Source organism: Nannospalax galili, unplaced genomic scaffold, assembly GCF_000622305.1.
Source record: "Nannospalax galili isolate Female #2095 unplaced genomic scaffold, S.galili_v1.0 scaffold103, whole genome shotgun sequence".
NCBI classification, from domain to species: Eukaryota; Metazoa; Chordata; class Mammalia; order Rodentia; family Spalacidae; genus Nannospalax; species Nannospalax galili.
Window position 1 is genome coordinate 2,373,193 of NW_008352136.1, and position 19,632 is coordinate 2,392,824.

The 19,632-nt window shown below is 51.7% G+C and overlaps 1 protein-coding gene across 4 annotated transcripts in view; it reads left to right on the forward strand.

Moving 5' to 3' along the window:
* Positions 1–19,632, forward strand: part of Kiaa1671 (KIAA1671 ortholog) — a 178,771-nt gene that overhangs the window by 106,771 nt on the left and 52,368 nt on the right. Inside the window, exon 1 of one of the 4 annotated variants that reach the window (XM_029554023.1) lies at positions 1,460–2,094. The exons of the other annotated variants lie outside the window; for them this stretch is intronic. Coding sequence (XP_029409883.1) covers positions 1,816–2,094 — 279 coding nt within the window. The 5' untranslated portion in view covers positions 1,460–1,815. Of the gene's footprint in view, positions 1–1,459; positions 2,095–19,632 lie in introns of those variants that run through there. 4 annotated transcript variants of the gene reach the window in all.

The following is a 19,632-nucleotide window of genomic DNA, read 5'->3' on the forward strand; positions in this document are numbered from 1 at the left end:
GCTGGACTTCAGGGGCTAGGAATGCCCAGCAGAAGGTGGCAGAAAAGAAGATGGAGCAGGAAGTGAGGAAGAGGAGGGAAAGAAGAAGCTAGAGGAGGAGGGGGAGGGAGAGGAGGCCCCGCCCTCACTGTCTGAGGGACCTCCTCTGAGATGAGATAAACTTCCCCCAGCAAAGCTATTGGATCGGTGTCTAGAGAGCAAATATTTGTTTAGAGCCATGGAAGGGGGTGGTACAGAGATCACACAGGCAGTTGGGGCAATCTGATCTGGATTTCAGCCTTAGACTGGGAGTGGCTTTTAAACAGTATTTTCTGAGTCCTCACCTTAGGCAACAGTTGGGGGAGGGAGGCTTTCCCAAGCAAACCTTGATGGGCTCCTTGCTGTGTGACCTTGGGCTAGCTGGGGCATAGATCCCAGCTAGAAGAAGGAAATTCCATCAACAGGTGAGTCTTTTCAACCCAGAATCTTAACTGACCTGTCTCTTCCTCTCCAGCCCTTCCCCTCCACTGTTTATCACCCTCCCCCCAACACACACACACACATTCCAGCCCTTAAGGGTTAAACCCAGGGAGCTCATGTGATCCTCTGTACACGTGAATCATCCCCATGGCTCCCTTTGCCCAGCCAGGGGATGGGGCAGATGCTGTGCCCCAGGTTGCCATAGCAACTCTGCCTGTACCAAAATGCAACCACCCCAGCCCCAGATCCATCCTTGTGGGGAGCTCTGGGCTGTCACCTAGATCCTTGCTGCCCTCCGGGACGGTGACAGAGACAGCTGGGAGAACAGGAGACAGGAGAGAGAGAGAGGGAGGAGAGAGAGACACCAGGAGTCCAGCAGTACCTAGCGAGCCAGACAGCCACCACCCGGAGAGTGAGTGGAGGGAAGCCAGGAGCTCCAGAGACACACTGACAGCCAGCCACAGGTCCCCAGAATCATCCTGGAGCCCAGAGGCACAAGCAGGTTCCCAGCATCCCCCCATCTCCCCAGGCATCCACATCTCCCACGCACGTGCCCCCACTTGCGCACACACTTGCATGCACACACACGCACCCTGGGCGGCCACATTTCTGCACAGTGAGGACCTGGGGTGGGTAGGCTGTCTGACACGTGAAGTCCCCTAGGGACAGGGAGTGAGTTGAGACTTAGGGGGAAAAAAACCGACTGGGACTGACGCCAGCTCCCTGGGCGGCCACCTCCCGTGGCCCCTCCTGCATTCCTGGGCTGTGTGCCCCTCACCAAGATGGGCTGATGTCATCCTAGGCAGCTGGGCCGGGGACCCAGGCTGGGTGGCTGCCCGCCCTCCGGAAGTGAATGCGCTGCCTGCTGGCCAGCAGCTTCAGGTTCAGCTTGGAGTCCCCAGCCAGGGACCAGAGAGGTGCCTGGCTCAGGTGAGCAGAGGGAGACAGCAGAGAACTGTGCACATTGGAGATCTACCTGCGTAGAAGAAAGTGATTTCAGGGGTTCAGGGTGCCTAGCCCCCCGCCCCCCCGAGCTCTGGGGTCTGTCAGAATGAGCAGTCTCTAGTTCCTGATCACATCTGCTTCTGGGATCCAGCAGGACTGGCTGGGATTAGAACTGGACGTCCCGGTTGGTTGACTCCGGCTCCTGCTGTGGCTCCCAGCTGACCCTTCCCTGTCTGCATCGTGACCCTCGGATGCTGCCCCTTCGGCAATGTTTACCTTACTTAGGCTGAAGAGTTTTCCATCGGAGCCCAGAACTTCTCTCCACCGACAGCCACGGACCTAGGGACCAGGACCACAGCACCGAGGGCTGCCTGACTGCCTCTGCCTGCCGTCCTCCTCCAGGCTGACTTCATGGATTACCTGGGTGACAAGCTGTCGGTGGCCCAAACCCACATGACTCAGTGGGTGGGCACAGTGAGGCGGTCCCTCCAGGAGGCCCTGCACCTAGTGACGGCCACGGTGGGCGCCGAGCGGAGTGGGGAGCCCAGCCGCACCCCATTTAAGCGCACGTCTTCCTTCCGACACCTGGCTTCTCGGAGCCGGGAGTCCTTCCGTCGCTTTTCTACCCGCAGCCAGCAGAGGTTCTCATCTCTCAGGAAGAGGCAGCCTGGCTCTGAGGCCCCAGATCTTGTAAGCTTGGCATGTGTTTCAGAGTAATTTGGGGGCTCCTGGGGAGGGGATCCCCAGCGGCAGCCTGGGAAATGACTTCTTCCCTAACAGTGAGCAGCTCCTCTGGATTCTGGGAAGAGGAAGTGGCTGGGCTGGCTTCCCTGGAGGTGCAACCCCTCCCTCCCTGAAACCTGTCAGGGAATGTACTTGGGGTTCAGTATCTGGTGTCTGTGTGGACGGGCCATTGTGTGAGGGGGACTGCTTAGGGAAACTCCAGCCTACATCACACATGTTCCAGTCTCTATTTTTAAAAAGCTTGCTTGGCACCTGCCTCATCTCACTCTCCCAGAAAGACCAAGTGGCCTTGATACATGCAGGCTGAGTGCTGGCCTTTCCCATCGAGCAGAAGTGTGAGGTTTTCTGTGATAACAGAAGGGGAGGGGAAGAAGGAGATCCAGGTGGTAGATGGTTTGGCCCCCATGGGGTGGCTCATTTTGGTGGCTCCACAGGGTTTGGAGACCAGGGCAGTAATAAATAGCCAGTCATTAGAAAGCTGGACAGGTGGCATCAGGCCAGTCCAGAGAGGCATAGTGTCTGCCTCCGAAACACAGCAAGGAGGCGGAGTCTCTGTCTCTGATCTCCACATTCAGAGCACTATCCTGCCTGATCTGGGCAGATGTTTTCTCAGACCTTTGATAACCCTGGGGACACTCACGTCATCAACCAGAACCTAGCTTAGCGACAGGACCTGCTGTCTTCAGATACCTGGCCTCTGCCCCTGGCTAAGTTGGCCCAGTTCTCAGGAGCGTCCGAGGACAGGCACTGAGCCCAGCCAGCTCCTGCCTGGCCTTGTGACTAGAGCCAGTAGTCACTCTGGGATCAGTGTTGAGGGGGCTGGACTGATGGTTTTACACTGGGAGATCTCCCAACATTCACAGCTGCCCCTCAGATGCAGGGACTCAACACTCCTCTGTAGACCAGAGAGGCCTAGGACTCTACTCTGAGTCACACAGCAACTAGAGCAGGCAGGTGCTCACCAGAGCCAGGAGCAACAGTGGTGTGAGGTGTGTGTTGGTAACGGACATTTGGCACAGGGGCTGCACTCCTTTGCAGCTTGAATTCATGAGATAGCCCATACAGTTCCTTGAAGGCGGAGATTGCTGTTTCCATCTGTCTTCGCCTCTCTCTGCCCAGTTCCTCTGTCCCTTGTCCTGACTCCAGAGATGCTGTGTGAAGGGCTGGGGTTAGATGGCACCAGGCTCTGTTCCCTGCCCCCTGCACTCACTTTCCCATTGCTGTGTGACTTTGGCTGTCCTGAGTCTCTGAATCTCTTTGCTGGTGGAATGTGCTGGTATAGCCACAGGCCTCACCTCCCCAGTGACCAAATGAATGAGTGATGGTATGTAGGCCGCTCACTGTTAGGGCTGTGACATGAGCTGAATTAGGGTGGGCTTCCGGTTCCTTCCCACATATGCCTGCCTCTGCTGAGTGGTGGGCACAACTGGCTGTGGTGTTTGCCAGGACCCAAGCTTGCCACATCCCAGTTTGACTCGTACTTAAGCCTCAGTTTCCTTCTCTGTTGAGTAAGGGGACCATGAACTTGTTCTAAGCAGGGGTGAGCTGTCAGCACCCTGCTGGCTGGCAGTAGGTGCACACTTGCTAAGTGCCTAGTTTCTGTTGGGTGCTAACCTGTCTTACTGTGCGGGACTCACTCATCTGTTGCTGCGGAGAGATAAAGCCGAGCCTCAGAGCCTAGTGTTGTCAAATCCCGGCTGTGCCACTTCCCCACTGTTACCTTCCTGGGCCTCCTTTTCCCTTTTTAAGAAATGGGTGCTGGGCTGACAAGGTGCTTGGAAGTGGTTAGGTGTGGCTTTGCATGGTTCATGCACCTTAAAAGTTAGTTCCGTGATAACCAAGCCTTTTCTCAAACCATGCCTTCAGAGATTTCCAGTGAAGCAGCAAATCTCTCTCTCTCTCTCTCTCTCTCTCTCTCTCTCTCTCTCACACACACACACACACACACACACACACACACACACACACTCTCTCTCTCTCACACACACACACACACACACACACACACACACACACACACACACCAGTCCTCAGGACTGCACCTAAATATTTGTCTTCCAGGAAGGAGCTTTCTAAAGCCCCATGTGGACTTAGCAGAATGTCTGGCTGGGGTTGGAGGTGCAGGGCGTGAGGCATTCCCCTCCCCCTTTCTTTCCTACGTGATTTATCTCCATCTTCACATCAACTTAGTTCCACTGGGAAGGCTGGGACTTGTGTTTATTCAGGATGCTCTGTGGCACTGGGCAGGAAGTGCTTTGTCAAGCCAGCCTCGAAGCCATTTGCTAAAGTCTGGCCTCTGCCTTCCTCCCAGGAATAATAGGAACAAAGAAGGGAAACATACTTGGTCCAGCCTCTGCCTCAAAGGCAGGAAGAGTCTGTGGGCAGAGGAGAGGGCTGGTGTGCAGGCTAGCCCCATGAGAGGCCTGGTGATAGCCGCAGAACCAGGAAGTGGGAGGAACGGGACAGAGCTCTTCAGAGCTCCTCTGAAGAGAGAGAAGTGGGAGGCCCAGAGGCCTATGCATCTGTGCAAAGCAGGCATGGGGCTAGCTAGGTGACCGCAACTAAGTCATGTTGCCCTTTCCTGCCCCTTCCTTATCTGTGAAATGGGTTCCCTTGACCTACCTCCCACTTTAAGACTGCTGTATTAGCTGTCCCTTGGTAGCCATTGGGGCATGAGTTCTGGGACCGTCCTAGGTACCAGAATTTGAGACACTCAAATTCTGAGTGTAAAATGGCTTGGTGTTTGTGTGCAGCCTGCTCACAGCCCTGTGTACACTAAGCTGTCCCCAGTGCACCATGGATGCCACAGAAATGGTCCCTATGTGGCATGTAGAGTCACACTAACCATCTACACATCCCTGGTGTGGAGGCCTGTCTTTTCCTAGACTTTCTACCTGAGAATGGTTGACCCCACGTTTGGGCTTCACCATTATGACTCCATGCTGTCCTTGGCCTGTGGTGACATCCCTTTAGTCTCTGCCTCCTCTCCTCTGTCTCATCTTTGTGTCATCCAGGGAGCCTTGTCCCTGGGTTTCAGGCCACCTGAATAACCCTGGGTGACCTGGCTTCTTTGTCCCTTTAATGGCATCTTTGGCAGTGTTTATTTCTGAGTTAGGCCACCCCACAGGCACTAGGTATAAGGTAGGATAGATACATAGGTCTCCTGGGACCACTGTCCTACCCACAGCAGGCCTTTCCCAGTCTAATCCAGTCCACCCAGCAGCCTGAGTGAGTTAAGTAATCCCCCTGCCTCATCTGACCTAGGAAACCTGCCCTGTGGCCTAGCTCTACCTCCCTTCCGTTCTTAGCTCTTGCCTCTGCCCCAGGGTAAACTGAAGCTCAGGCATAGTGAGTGACCTGGCCCGGGACATAGGCATTCTGGAGTTTTGTCCTGAGAGAGGCAGCGGAGCACGTGCTGGACAATGGGGAACCCTTACTGTTCATGTGGCATCTTCCCTGGGTCCTCTCCTGGATACTGGGCCAGGTGCCATGCTGAGTGGAGATGAGGCATATGGGGTCTCTGCCTCTTGGGGATCCCAGGAAAGGGAAGAAATGGGCTGGCAGGGAGGCACACAGGCAGACTGGAGAGTTCTCTCGAGGGTATTTAGTTGTACCCTGGGAAGGTTTGGAACCAGAAAGTTCTGTCATCACTTGTGTGCTCCTGTGTGGAATGTTGGATGAGGAGAGCAGAATTACAGTAGCAACTACTATCTATTGAGCACCTACTGTGTGCCAGGCACTGTTGTCACATTTATTGAGTGCTTATTGTGTACTAGGCACTTTCTTTCCATTCCTTCTGGATTCTGGGTCTATGATACCAGACTAGCCATGTGGCTCCTCCTCCTTCTGTTGTGGGCTGCTGCCACTGCCCACCCAGAGCCCTGCCAGGTGTCTAGGCCTCTAGCTGTACTTGTGGCTGTGGACCTGGATGTCCAGGCCCATGTGATGTCACTTGTCATTGGTGGGCAGGACAGACAGCTTTTTTCTGGCCATCCTCTCCCAACCTCAGGTCTCCTTTTACCCTGGCAGCAGGATGATGTCACTTGGTGGAGAACAATCATCCTTTTATAGGCTCAGAGGGGCCGAGGCTGAGCCCCAGAGCAGGTGCCTCTGGGAGAGGCCTGGGGTGACACCACAATGTAAGACAAAGGACTTGGCTGCCCCCTGGGAGCCACGTGTGCTAGTGCTGGTCTCCCTGTCCTCTCTCAGCCCAAACAGTGGGGTGTGTTCATTTTCCATCTGGAAAGTACAGGGACATATAAAGAAAACAAAGCTCACCCACTCCCCTAATGTGAATGAAAGCCACTTGGTATCTGAGCACATTTTCTTCCTGTCTTTTTTCTTTCTTCTCCCAAACAGAATTACCAACCTTCTGCCTCTCCTCCTTTAAAGAACTCAAGGGTCTTCATATCTCCTGTGAGCAGCGTTAATACCTGCGTGGTATGACTCTGCCTGTCTTTGTGAGTTCTGTAATTTAAAAAAATTATTTATTTATATTTTATGTGTATGAGTATTTTGCCTGCGTATATGTAAATGTACCCATGTCAGGCAGTGCCCAAGGAGGCCAGAAGAGGGCACCAAATTCTCCCCTGGAACTGGAGCTATGGATGGTTGTTAGCCATATGGGTGCTGGGAATCGAACCCGGGTCCTCTGCAAGAGCAGCCAGTACTCCTAACCGCTGAACCATCTCTCCAGCCCCAGCCATCATTTATTAACCTGACTGGTTGGCCAGTTGGTCACTTCAGGCCTTGTGAAAGGGAAAGTTGGTCTGTGGGCAGGCCCTGCAAGGAAGGTGAACCTGTGGCTTCCCTGGGCTGCTGAGAGGACTTGTTTGTTCCCTCTTTGTGACCCCAGGTCTCTGGGCCTCTCACTTTTCCTCCTTTCTTCAGCAGCTCCACAGTTGAGATGTTTTGTTCAGACAGAGGCCTCCTGCTTCCTCTGCCAGAAGCCAGGGGGCATGTCAGGAAGGAAATCTGGAGTGTTCCATGTCACAGCGAGCATTGTGTTTGGATGACATGAAGAAGTGGGTGTTCAACTGAGGTAGCTGTGAAAATTGCTCAGGAGAAAAATAGCATGCTGGGTTAATTTCAGCAGGGTATTGGTCACCGGGGCCCTGCAGGGTGAGCCTTGTTTTAAAGCATGACCCCTTCCTATGGTGTAAGTATTCCTGTGTGTCCTCTAAGGTGGGTTAGCACTGCCTGGGAAATGTCATTTTATTCCATAATATTCCTACCACACACAGGACAAAAACATAAAGGACAGGACCATAGACTGCTGGGTGTGGTGGAGCACACCTATCACCCCAGCACCTGGGAGGTAGAGGCAGGAGGATCAGGAGTTCAAGGCCATCCCTAGCTACATAGCAAGTCCAGGGCTAGCCTGGGCTACAAGAGATCCCGTGTCAAAAAAACAAAACAAAGGGCAGGCATGTAGCACAGTGGGTAGAGTGCTGGCCTACTCTGCACAAAGTCCTGAGTTCAGTCCCCAGCACCATGGAGCTCAGGTGTGGTAGAACCCCTGGGGCAGGACAGCCAGCCCTGCACACCACTGTTAGGGGAGTGAATCTTGGGACCTGAGGTCTGGGATTGTGAATCCTGCTTCTGCTCCTGCTGGTTTCTTCATGCCTCAGTTTCCTCCCTCTGCAAATGAAGTAGGGATTCCATTGAGGTCACTGGAGGAATGCTTGGCCCAGTGCCCAGGATGTAGTAGAGCCTCAGGCAGTGCTTGCTACTGTGGCCATTGTACCTCATCAGGGAGGACCCAGTGATTCCTGCTTCTTGGAATCCACACAGTTGCAAACCCCCTATCTGTGCTGAGCCCAAACAGTCATGTGACTGACTGCTGGATGAGCTTCTGCTGGTGCCCAGCTCCTTCTCCGCCATCCTCTTCCTGTCTGGAGCAGTCAAGTCTAGGGAGGTGACTGCCATGCCCTGGTGGCCCTGGAGCAGCCCATGTGGCAGGGACAGGAAGCCTCTAAGTCATGCAGAAGGCAGGCCCAAGACTGTAGGTGAGTCTTTCCTCTGGCCAATGGCTAGTTTCCCGCCTCAGGATAAACCTGACCCAGGGTCACGCAACAAAGGCCCTTCCTGATCCCTAGCTCCAGAAACATCATGAGAGCATTAGTGGTGTTGTTTCAGCTGACTAACTTGTGGGGCCATTTGTTATGCAGCATTAAATAAGGGATACTCACTTCTCACTGAGACCCTCAAGAACGATCTGAGGGTGGCTCAGGTGTGCTCTTCAGTAGATGACCCATCCAAGGCCCCAGTGAGGCTGACCTTGTCTCTTGGGTCCTTCCCCATGAAGGAGGCTGCTCCCTTAGCCTGGTTCAGAATTCCAAGGGCTTTTGAGCAGCTCACCCTTTTAGGAGGAGTTAACAGGAGCCTCCTGCTTAGGATGGAGTGTCTGGACTTGCTCATCTCCCCATTAAATTCATGAAATGATCATCATGCGTACAGGTGGCTCCATCAACAACCTCGGACTCCACACAGACCAGGAGAGCCGAGGTATGAGAGTAGCTGGTCTCGAAAAAACACTTTCTGGGCCGAGGATTCCTGGTCCACTGCCCTGCCTCCTGGAGAGGAAGACCCTGAAGTAGACATGTGACCAAAATTACACGTTGCAGAGTTTAGGCTGGGGATGGGGCTCAGTGGCTAGAGTGCTTGCCTAGCATGTACCCAGCCCTGGTTCCATTCCCAGCACTGCATAAACCAGGTGTGGCACACACCTGTAATCCCAGCACTCACGTAAGAGAGTTGGAGGCAGGAGGGCCGGAAGTTGAAGCTCATCCTTGGCTACAGTGAGTTTAAGGTTATAAAGTCTGCATAGAAGTTTTTTGTTTTTCATTTTGCTAGTATTTCCTACTGTCCTTTCTTGATTGACAGAGAAAAGGCTAAATCCAGTTCAGAGCCTGGCTTTCCCTCACACAGTTTGAATCTTGGCTTTGCCACTAACTACAGGACCTTGGACAGGTGACTTTAATTTTGTGAGCCTCAGTTTCCTTGGGACACACTAAGCGCAATGCTGAGAACTTAGTAGGTATGGGGTCAGCTTATAGGTGAGGCTGCAGTGGCGGACACACCCTGCTTCTAGCAGCTCCACAGTTTTCACCAGCCCCGTGGCTCTCTACAGAGCCACCCTGCAAACAGCTTCTGAAGTGGGGCCACCACATGACGTCTGTGTGTCTTTTGGGAACTAAAGGTGCACACCAGGTGGAGGCTGCCAGCACATTTTACAAGTGGGGAAACGAAAACTTAGCTGGCAGGTTCTTAGTGCTGACAGTGACCTAAGCTCAGGAGTCCCACAAAGTACACTCTTAGTTTTCTACATGACAAAAGCAACCTAAGGCAGGAAGGGCTCATTCTGGCCCACGGTTTGAGGGTGTAGTCTTGTCGTGGGAAGGCATGGCACTAAAGGCTGGTCACATTGAATCTGCAGTCAGGAGGCAGAGGGATGAAGGCTGGTGCCTGGCTCACCTCTTCTTTTTCTTCAGTCTGGGACCACGGCCCATGGGAAGGAGCTGCCCACATTCTGGATAAGTTTTCCTACCTGAGTTAATCCAGTCTAGAAACTCCTCACAGACATTCCCAGAGGCCTGTCTCTTAGGTGATTCTAGATCTTGTTCCGTTGACAGTCAATATTGACCTTCACAGACTGATAAAAAGCTTGTTAGCCTTGGTTTACAAATGGTTAAGTCTAGACTCAGGAGATGATTTAGCTAGAGTTAGCCAGGTCACAGTTAATCTGCTTGTGCCTTGTTTCTCACCCCCTACCTCCTTGTCCAGATGGATTGAGGGGCTGGTGTGCCATTCCCCACATGCCCCACATAGCAGGCTGGGGTTTCACACCTTAGTGACTCCAACATTCAGGTTGGGTGGTTCTGTTCTAAGAAGGCACCCTGCAGACAGGATACTGATCAGAATCTTGGCCGCTGTCCCCCAGATGCTGGTGGCTCACTTCCTGACCCTCAGGCTCTACGCTTTCTGTAGTCCAGGCTGGCCTTGAACTCTCAGCAATCCTCCTGCCTCAACTCCCTAAGTGCTAGATTACTTGTGTGCACTACCATGCCCAGCTCCCACCCCAAGGTTTGATAGTCATAAATGTCCCCAAGACATTACCAAATTTGAGAGACAGAAACAACCCATTCTTGAGAAGTTATCAGTGTGGACCCCAGCATCCCAAGTGTGTTCAGATGTGTGTTCAAGTACCTGCCAGGCCCTGGACAGCCAGGTGGCCACAGTCCATAGACTCTGAGCAAAGCCACAGCCATCACCGTGGACTAGATAACATCCTAACTTCTAGCCGAAGTACCTTTTGATCCCTGGGGTTGTTGGATGTGGTGAGTCTGTCTGAAGAAGCCATTTTCTTCCACTTCAAGTGGAGCAGCAGTGTCCTGTCTGGAGCTGCTATAATAATGATGGGAGATGCTGGTTCCAGAGCCCAGAGAGGGAAGGAGATTTAGCTGAAGTCATACAGCAAGTGAATGGCACAGCCAGCAAGCTCCACCCATGGATCGTTACTCCCCTTCCCACCTGCCACCCATCTATCACCAGGGAGGTACAGATCCTTTGCTCTTGGAAATACCTCTCTTGGCCTCTTGGGACCCCAGCCCATTGCTCAGGGCTCCACATCCAAACACATGCTTCAATCAGGAGAGGGGAGTGGGGGGGTGGCGACTACCTTCAGCCAACTGGTTCAGTTCCTCCTGCCCTTCTCTCGCTGCATTTCCCAGCCTCCTCTTCTGAGCACACCTATAATTTAACATCTGCATTTGCTCACTTAGTAGCTCGAGTCTCTTCTCTTCTGTAGTTTTTGCCTGGCTCTAGGGAGGGTACTGGGTGGTTTCAAGGGCCCTGTTGAGGCAGTGGCCTCCTCCACCCTCAGCAGACATCTTGGCAGGAAGAGCCTGGAAGGTTCTGGAACCTTTGGTGCTGAGGTTGAAGAAGGCAGAAAAGGAGAAAGGGAGCCACCCACGAGAGTGATGAGTAAACAGTTTTATTATCCACAAAGCTTTTAAATGAGACCAGGAGCCGTGTAAGCACTGCCTGAGGGAGTTCCTGCATTCAGAGCTACACTCAAAGGCCAAGTGATTCTGGATCTCAGCACCTGCTGCTGTGCAGCACCCCTCTACTGAGGTCCTGCTGTTCACACAGCCCTAGCTGAAGAAGAACTGCAGTTCCTGCCTCTGGGAAAGTGATGAGATGCTTTCCCCAGTGGACTGTTACGGATCCAGGACTCAGTTTCCCCATCTGTGTCTGGGCACTCTGAAGTGGTCTGTTAGAGTCTTTACAGTGAAGTAGCTCAGATCCAACTCCCCTGCCTTCCTGTTCACTAGTTTGAGCCAGACCTCAAGCAAGTCTGAGTTCCCCATCTATAAAGGGAACCTTGGTGATGATGAATATGAGCCCCCACCATGGTCCTTGGCATGGGCCAGCACTCAGGACCAGGTACTCACCCACTCAGTCCTTCCTTCCTGGGCCCTGGGCTAGTGACCTTCCTTTCTTGTGTTTGCAGGGGTTTCGCCCTTGCTCCCCGCCCCCTCCCCGCCTCCACCCACCTGGTGAGATATACCTGTTCACTCGGGTCTACTGCTGTCCTCCAAGCTTTACCTGTGTTTGGTTGTCTAACCATCAGTGGAGAGTCCTTCCCAGCCATGGCTAATGAGGAAGGACGGCTGGGGCAGTTGGTCCAAAACCATTCTGATACTTGGCTGAGGCAAAATGGTGCCTGATTTTTCATGGCCCTGGAGTCTTCTCTTTCCTCAGGAGTAGATGCCAGCCCTTCTGAGGGAGGGATGGGAAGGGGCTGGAGGCCCTTAGACCCCTGCTTACAAGTCTCATCTTTTCATGTAACATGGTACCTCAGTGCCAGCAGTTGAAACAGGGAACCTTCCAGGTTTCTGCCCCAAATACCTAAAGAGACTGTGAAGGGTCAGAGACAGGGAAGGAAATGACAGAGGTGGCCTGAGTTCAAGCCCTGGCACCTCCTGTGTCCAGAACCATGGCCTTGATCTCTTTGAGCTGTGATGCCCATGGCTGCAAAGGGGGTTTAAAAATGCCATTAAATTTCATCTCTGGCAAATTTCAGGCATTCCCTGTACCTGATTCAATGACCAGGGTTCTCATGGGTGCCTCTGGGTCTGGGTCTTGGAATATGTCTGTGTAGCAAGAGCCGCAGGTGGAGGTGGTCATGTGATCACCCTCTCAAGGAACAATTCCTTGACATTCATTTGGTTAGTGGGCGTTTGTTGAGTGCTTACCGAGTGCCACATGTTGGAGGCCTTGGAGCTCCACCTGGGAAGGAGACGGCTGTCTACAGCCCTCACAGATGGTGTCACTGAAGAACATGCTGCTGCCCTCACTGTCAGGAACAGTTAGTTCGTCGGGAGCAGATCTGGGCTGAATGAACCAACAAGCAAGTGAATGTGTGAATCATGAATTCTGTGTCAAGATGTGATGGCTCTGCCCCGTTCTGATCACGGCTGCTGCTCTACTTTGTCTGAATTCTTTCTAGCAATTTTTTCTTTTGTTTGTTATTTCTTTGAGACGACCTTGAGCTCACTAAGTACACCAAGTCTTGAACTTGCAGCACTGCTCCTGCCTCTGCCTCTGCCTCTCTCCAGGATTACGAGTGTGCCTCCACCATGCCTGGCTTCCTAACCATTCTTGTTAAACTCAGAGCAATTCTAAGAAATGCTGGCCACTTCCAAACCCAGTGCTGTGCCTGGCACACTTGTGATACTTAGAAAAATATGAATGAATGGATGAATGAATGGATGGATGGAATCTCAGACTTCTTGGGTGGAGGGACAGAGCTCAGAGGAGCTGGGCTTTCTTGTGAGGAATATGTCTAGAGAGGTACAAGAGGGTGAACCCAGTTCTGTGTTCAACAAACTGCCCTGAGGGTTAGGGTTGCCCTCCCTGAGAACCATGGAAGACTGATGGCTAATTTCTGTTGTCAACTTGATGGAATTAAGAACTATTCTGACTAGGGTCCTACTGAGGCACACCGTAGGGTGCTTACAGGAGGATTAATTGATGGAGGGAGACCTTCCCTGTATGTGGGTGTCACCACCTTCAGGGGCTGGGACCCCAGACTGGATACAGAGGGAAAAGGTGAAGGCAAACTAAGCCAGGCTTCCCCATTCTATAGCTCCTGATGGGCTGAGATGTGAGCAGGGAGCTGCCACACACACTCCCAACACCACACGGCTGCCTGCCACCTTGCCCTCTGCCTTGCTGGACTGTCCCCTCAGGCTCAGAGCCAAGAAAAATCTCCCTGAAGTTTCTTCTCACCAGGTATTTGGTCACAGCGGTGGGCAAAGTAACTGAGAAGGTTGATTGAGGACCCTTTCTGGAACCACACCCCCACCATGCAGTCCTTACAGTATGATGTAGGTAGGTTACCTCACAGCCTTGGGTCTTAATTACCTTATTTCTTGTTTTCTTTATTTATTACTTGAAGAGAAAACATAGTCCAGGTGTTCTAGTTTGTTCTTCATTGCTTGAGTTTTCCATGGGTTCCCCCTTTTAGAATTGATCTGAGGTGTTAAGAAAGGAAGGTTCTAGAAGCTTTCTTAGGAGATGATTTACATTGGCCTCTGCTGGATGTACCCTGTGTGCCCGAGGCTGGGCTGGGTCATTGGAGTTCTTGGCCCTAGACAGCACCTCATCCTTCTGACCTCCCTAAGTGCCAGAAACAAGGGGGTGGGCACTCCTGTTGGCCAGTGTCCTTGGTCTGGTGGCTCTCCAATGCTTCTGTGTGCTTCACATTGTACAATGCTGGGGATGGAGCCCTGGGCCTCTGGGATGCTAGGCAAGCACTCGACCACCAAGCCATGCCCTAGCCCTTCACTGGGGGATTTGGGCCAGTTCTCTACTGCTGAGCCACACCCCCAGGCCCTCTTTTATTTTTTTGGCTGAATTGCTAAGGGACTATGTCCTGGGTCCCCATCCTCAAACATGCAAGTGCTACAAGGAGAAATGGGGTTTCTCTGCTTCAGTAAAAGCTAGTGACCCAGGCCCTTTCTGGAACCACACCCCCACCATGCAGTCCTTACAGTATGATGTAGGTAGGTTACCTCACAGCCTTGGGTCTTAATTACCTTATTTCTTGTTTTCTTTATTTATTACTTGAAGAGAAAACATAGTCCAGGTGTTCTAGTTTGTTCTTCATTGCTGTGACAAAATACTTTGACCAATACCAACTTGGGGAGGAAAGGGTTTATTTGTCTTACATCTCCCAGGTCGCAGTTCATCAGGGAGCCCAAGGTAGGAACTTAGGGCAGGAACCTGGAAGCAGGAGCTGAAGCACAGGCCATGGAGGAATGCTGCTTACTGACTTGCTCCCCTGGCCCCTGCTCAGCCTGCTTTCTTATGCAGCAAAGGCCCACCTGCGCAGGGGTGGCACCACCCACAGTGGGCTGGGCCCTCCCACATCACTCATCAAGAAGATGTCCCTCAGACATGGCCACAGGCCAGTCCAATAGAGGCAATCCCCCAATTGAGGCTCCCTCAACCCAGGTGTGTCAAGTTGACACTAAAGCTATCCAGCACACCAGTTTAGGTGACAATCCCAGCAGCCACCAGAAGGAGGTGGAGAAAAAGTCATGCTTTTTGGTCAGGCATGAAATAGGTGTAGACAGCTGGTGAAGAGAGGAAGAGGAATCTCAAAGATAGGAGTGTGGGAGAGCTGGGGAAGGGAGTGTGTGAAAGCTGGGAAGAGCCTGGTGGAAGGGAGCGTGTGAGAGCTAGGGAAGAGCCTGATGGGAGTCTGGGAGAGCTGGGAAGAGCCTGGTGGAAGGGAGCATGTGAGAGCTAGGGAAGAGCCTGATGGGAGTGTGGGAGAGCTGGGAAGAGCCTGGTGGAAGGGAGTGTACGAGAGCTGGGAAGAGCCTGACAGGCTTGTTCTCTTATTTCTAGACAGGGGGAATGATGCACTTATTGTGGACAATACACCTTCCTGCATGGGTGCATCTCAGTTAATACTATGTTCATTGCTCGGTCTAAGAATGGTATAGACATGGGGGCGGAGAGAGGGCTTAGTGGTTGAGAGTACTTGTTGCTCTTCTAGAGCACCCGAGTTCAGCTCCCAATACCCACAAGGCAACTAACAACCATCCATAACTCCACTTCCAGGGGATGCAGTGCTCTCTTCTGGCCTCCACAGGCACCAGGCACACATGTGGTACACATACATACATGCAGACACTCATACACATGAAAAATAAAAAATCTTTAAAAATATTATAAAAACATAATACATAAATCAATATTTTGGAGATATCATTTACATAAAACAAAATGCATATAAGTATAGCTTGATGAATTTTGATAAATGTGTATACCTATATAACCTATGCCTCTGTTAAGATCTAGAACATTCTCATCACCCCAGAAAGTTCCTTTAGCCCCTTTCCAATTCATCCCCCTTACCTGGCACTCAACAAACACTTTTCTTTTTTTTTTTTTTTAAGAAGTTTTATTATCTTTATTTTGTGTGTATGAATGTATTGGCTGCATGTGTGTAAGTGTATCACATGTGTGCCTGGTGCCTGTGGAGGCCAGGAGGAAGCATTGGATCCCCTGGAAGTAAAGTTACGAATGGTTATTAGCTGCCATGTGGGTGCTAGGAATCGAACCCTGGTCTTCTGCAAAAACAGCCAGTGCTCTTAGCTGCTGAGACATCTCTCCAGCCCCAACAAACATTTTTCTTGAGTGAATGAACAAATGGATGAGTGAATGGATGGATAGAGGAATGAATGGATGGACGGATGAGTGAATGGATGGGTAAATGAGTGAGTGAATAGATGGATGAGTGAGTGAATGAGTGGATGAGTTAATGAGTGAGCAAATAGATGGGTGAGTGAGTGAATGAGTGGATGGATGGATGGATGGGTGGATGAATGGATGGATGGATGAATGAATGGATGGATGGATGAGTGAATGGATGATGAACGAGTGAATGGATGAGTTTAACTCCAGTCCTCTGTATGCTGGCTGGACTGAGTTGTTGTCATGACTGTCAGCTGTTAGTGTATGAATGAGCTGCATAGACAGAATGGCACTCCCAATCCATAATAATTTAATTGAGTATTTTGGGGGGGTTCTATACAGGCAGTTGCTAAGGATAAAGGATATCCTATTGGGGTGTCAGTGGAGGGTGTCAGCAACTGAGAAGTCCCAGGTCTGTTCAGGCTCCAGGCTCCCTGGTGTGTGGGCTCCATGCCTGCTGTGCACCTGAGATCCCAGGCTCTGGGTGCCCCTCTTCCACTCCCTTCAAGCTTGTTTGGGGAGACAGAGGCCCACCCTGTATGGTGTGAAGGGTATGAGGTTGGAGGCTTGGGGAGAGACGGGGACTCCAGACCCCAGCACTGCATCTTCCCACTAGCCCCAGACGATGGCTGCTGTTATTTTTCCAATAGATGGGATGCTGGGACTTTCCTTAAAGAGCTTTTCCAAACCAGAGGAACCAGAAGTGGGAACCCACAGCACCCTGCCAGCTGCCTCTCCATCAGGAGACTGGGAAGGAATAAGGGACTTGCTCAGGAACAGGGAGAGTCTGGTCTTCCATTTAGGGTCCTACGCTGTGGCTATTCCTGCCTAGGGAAACAGAGGGTCCCTGGCCAGCCTTCTCCAGTCTCACAGGTCTGAGGCTGGCTGGGTCGGGGGGGGGGCAGGCCCAAAGCCCTGACATTCCATTCCTTGCTGCCCACAGAGTGTCCTCTGCAGATGGGGAGTTTCCTGGGGCTGCTCATTCCCAAAGGAAAGTTGGTGAAGTCACCAACCAGTCCCTGGCAAGGTGACCAGGCCCTTGTATTTGCTGTAGCTGAAGTCACTGAGGGAAACCATTCAGCATGGGAACAGGGCAGGCCTTCCTCCTCACCAGCTAGTCTGACCCAGTCCTGCCTTGTTTATATCCTGAGGAAGAGGTGGACATTTCTTGCTGCTGTCTGAGAGCGGCTTGGTACCCTGCACCCCCTCTTTTCACCCGCCATCTCATTCTGAGCACACATTGTGAGTTCAGACCCCAGTGCTGCTTCCTCCCAGCTCCATCACCTTGAACAGGTACTTTGTGCCTCAGTTTCCTCCTCTTTGAAGGGGATGGTGGCATGACCTTAAAAGACTGTCCTAAGGGAGACAAAACAGGGTGCCTAGAAAGCCATTTAGCGCCTGCCCTGAGGAGTACCCTTAGCCACCATTACCATGACAACATTGGGGTGGTAGTTGTTAGCACCCTGGGAGGGAGATGTTTGGGACTGTCATTGAAGACAAGCTTTGCAAAAGAAATGCACAGGTGACTGCCTCCTGCTTTCCACTGGTTTTCCATCAGCACAACTCCCCAAGACATATTCATTCCATGTGCAGGTGTTGGAGTACTGGGGGTTCGAACCAGCGACCCCCAGGCAGTGATGATTGGTGATTGGGGATGAGTAAGCATGCCGTTTGCCAGCCCACACCGCCCCCAGTACCAGGGACACTCAGACGCAACGAGGAGTCTAGTCAAGCAGGGACTCATTTATTGCAGGTGTTACAGAGCTTATAAAGGCACCTGGAAGTCCCCCCTCCCCCCTGAGGGTGTATCTTAAGGATGGTCACACACTGATCATGCACTCCTCAGCAGTGCGGAAGTATTCTTCAAACTTTCAAAGCAAGCCAGGCTGCACCCCCAGTAACTTACTTTCGGACCTATGCAAGGTGGGGCCCTTAGGTCCCCACATATCCCCCTTTTTATTTTTAAGGCCAGACTGACTTTATTTCACAGGTTACCCACCTCATAGGTGGCTCCCTGAGGAGAGATGGCTATCTCCTTCCTCTAATCTTATGCATTTTTGCCTGTCTTAGGTTGTGTCACCTCTGATCAAGCCTTGCCCATCATTGGATCATGCACCTGGCCATGTGCATGTCCTGTCTTAGGAGTACTTGTCATGGGACATCTTACCCGTCTTTGCCTAAAAATGTGTCATGATTAAGGGCAGCCGTGTGGGTAATGCCAGCCTGTGACAGTCTTAGTCTCTGCCTAACTCAGTAAGCCAAGCATGGACAACTGGAGGGGGTATATTCCTTGGGGAGCCCGTATCATGAGGAGGTGGGCCGTGGCAGTTCCAAGGGTCCTCTGTCACCAAATTATCTGGTAAAGACACTTAAAGATAAGCATTATCAAGAGAAACAAAGCAACAATAATGATTTCTGCCACAAGCCGATTTGAGTCAAAAAACCTCCACATGTGTTCCCAGACCTGAGTTACAAAGGATGAATCAAGGTCCAACACAGGAACTTGAGAATAATTTAGTCTTGAGTCATGGCATAGGACAAGTTGAAATACTTCTGAGACCATGTACCTTTTAGCCAATCATCCAGTTGTCTAAAAGGCAAAGAGGTTGACCGGCAATGAAGCCAAGGAACTGGGTCCTTCACCTCAGATGGGTATAAATAAAGAGAGGAATTTTGTCTCGTGAACTATTGTCCATGGACTGTCATGCTAGTCAGATCCTGGCCTACCCACTTAAGGTTTTTCGCAGGCACCCATATGGGGTTTGAATCTCCTGTAGGGTAGACACACCCAAAGCCTCGACCCATGGTTAGCAATGGATTGCCCCGTAATGGGGTCCTTCCACCTTACCTGTACCTCAGGTCTCTGCTCCTGTCATCCCCAATGCTTCTGAAATCAGGATTCCAACTGATTTTTTGAAAATTAAGAACATCAATAGTGAGTAAGGCCATACCCAACTGTTGGTGGGGGCTTATTACCCCTTTTTGTTTTTGTAATTGGATTTTTAGGTTTGGATGTTTGCAAAGCACTGGAGAAAATGAGACTGAGCATATTTCGACTTCTCTCCTATATGAGTGGTATCCCAACACTGTGAGAATGTGTCAATGGACAGAAAAATATACTTAAGCTTTCCAAAAGGAGCACCATATGCGACATCCATTTACCACAAGGAATTGGGCTTGAGTCCCCTGGTGTTTACCCCTGGCAGTTGCAGAGGCAGTACCTGTAAGCCATCTTGTCTGCCTCTGCATTGCCTTGGGATAAAAACCCAGGCAATCCTTGTGCACCCTGCCATGCTGTAAGAAAATAGGGTCTTCTTTCTCTTTAAGGAGCTTATGAGTCTGAATACTGTCAGAAAGCAATGGCCATGAGTTCCTTGAATTGAGCTGCTTTTTGGTTTCTCCACATCTGCCCCAGTCAGTGAAAACATTGTAGGCTTTTACTAAGGGCTCCCTCGGCCCCAGGACTCGGGGAGCGCTGCTGCTGGTGGGGCTGTAACACTCCGGGCGGGGCGGATCCCTGGCCGCCCATGGAACGGATGGGATGGGCCCCTCCCCCAAGCCACCTTCCCTGAATCGGGCCTTCCCAGCCGTCCCAGAGCTGGTTGTGGCTCACCGCCAAATGTGGTTTTTTTTCTTTTCTTTTCTTTTTTTTTTTTAATGTGTCCCCCCCCGGCTTTCACACGGGCCCCTGACTTGCGCACGGGTTAGTTC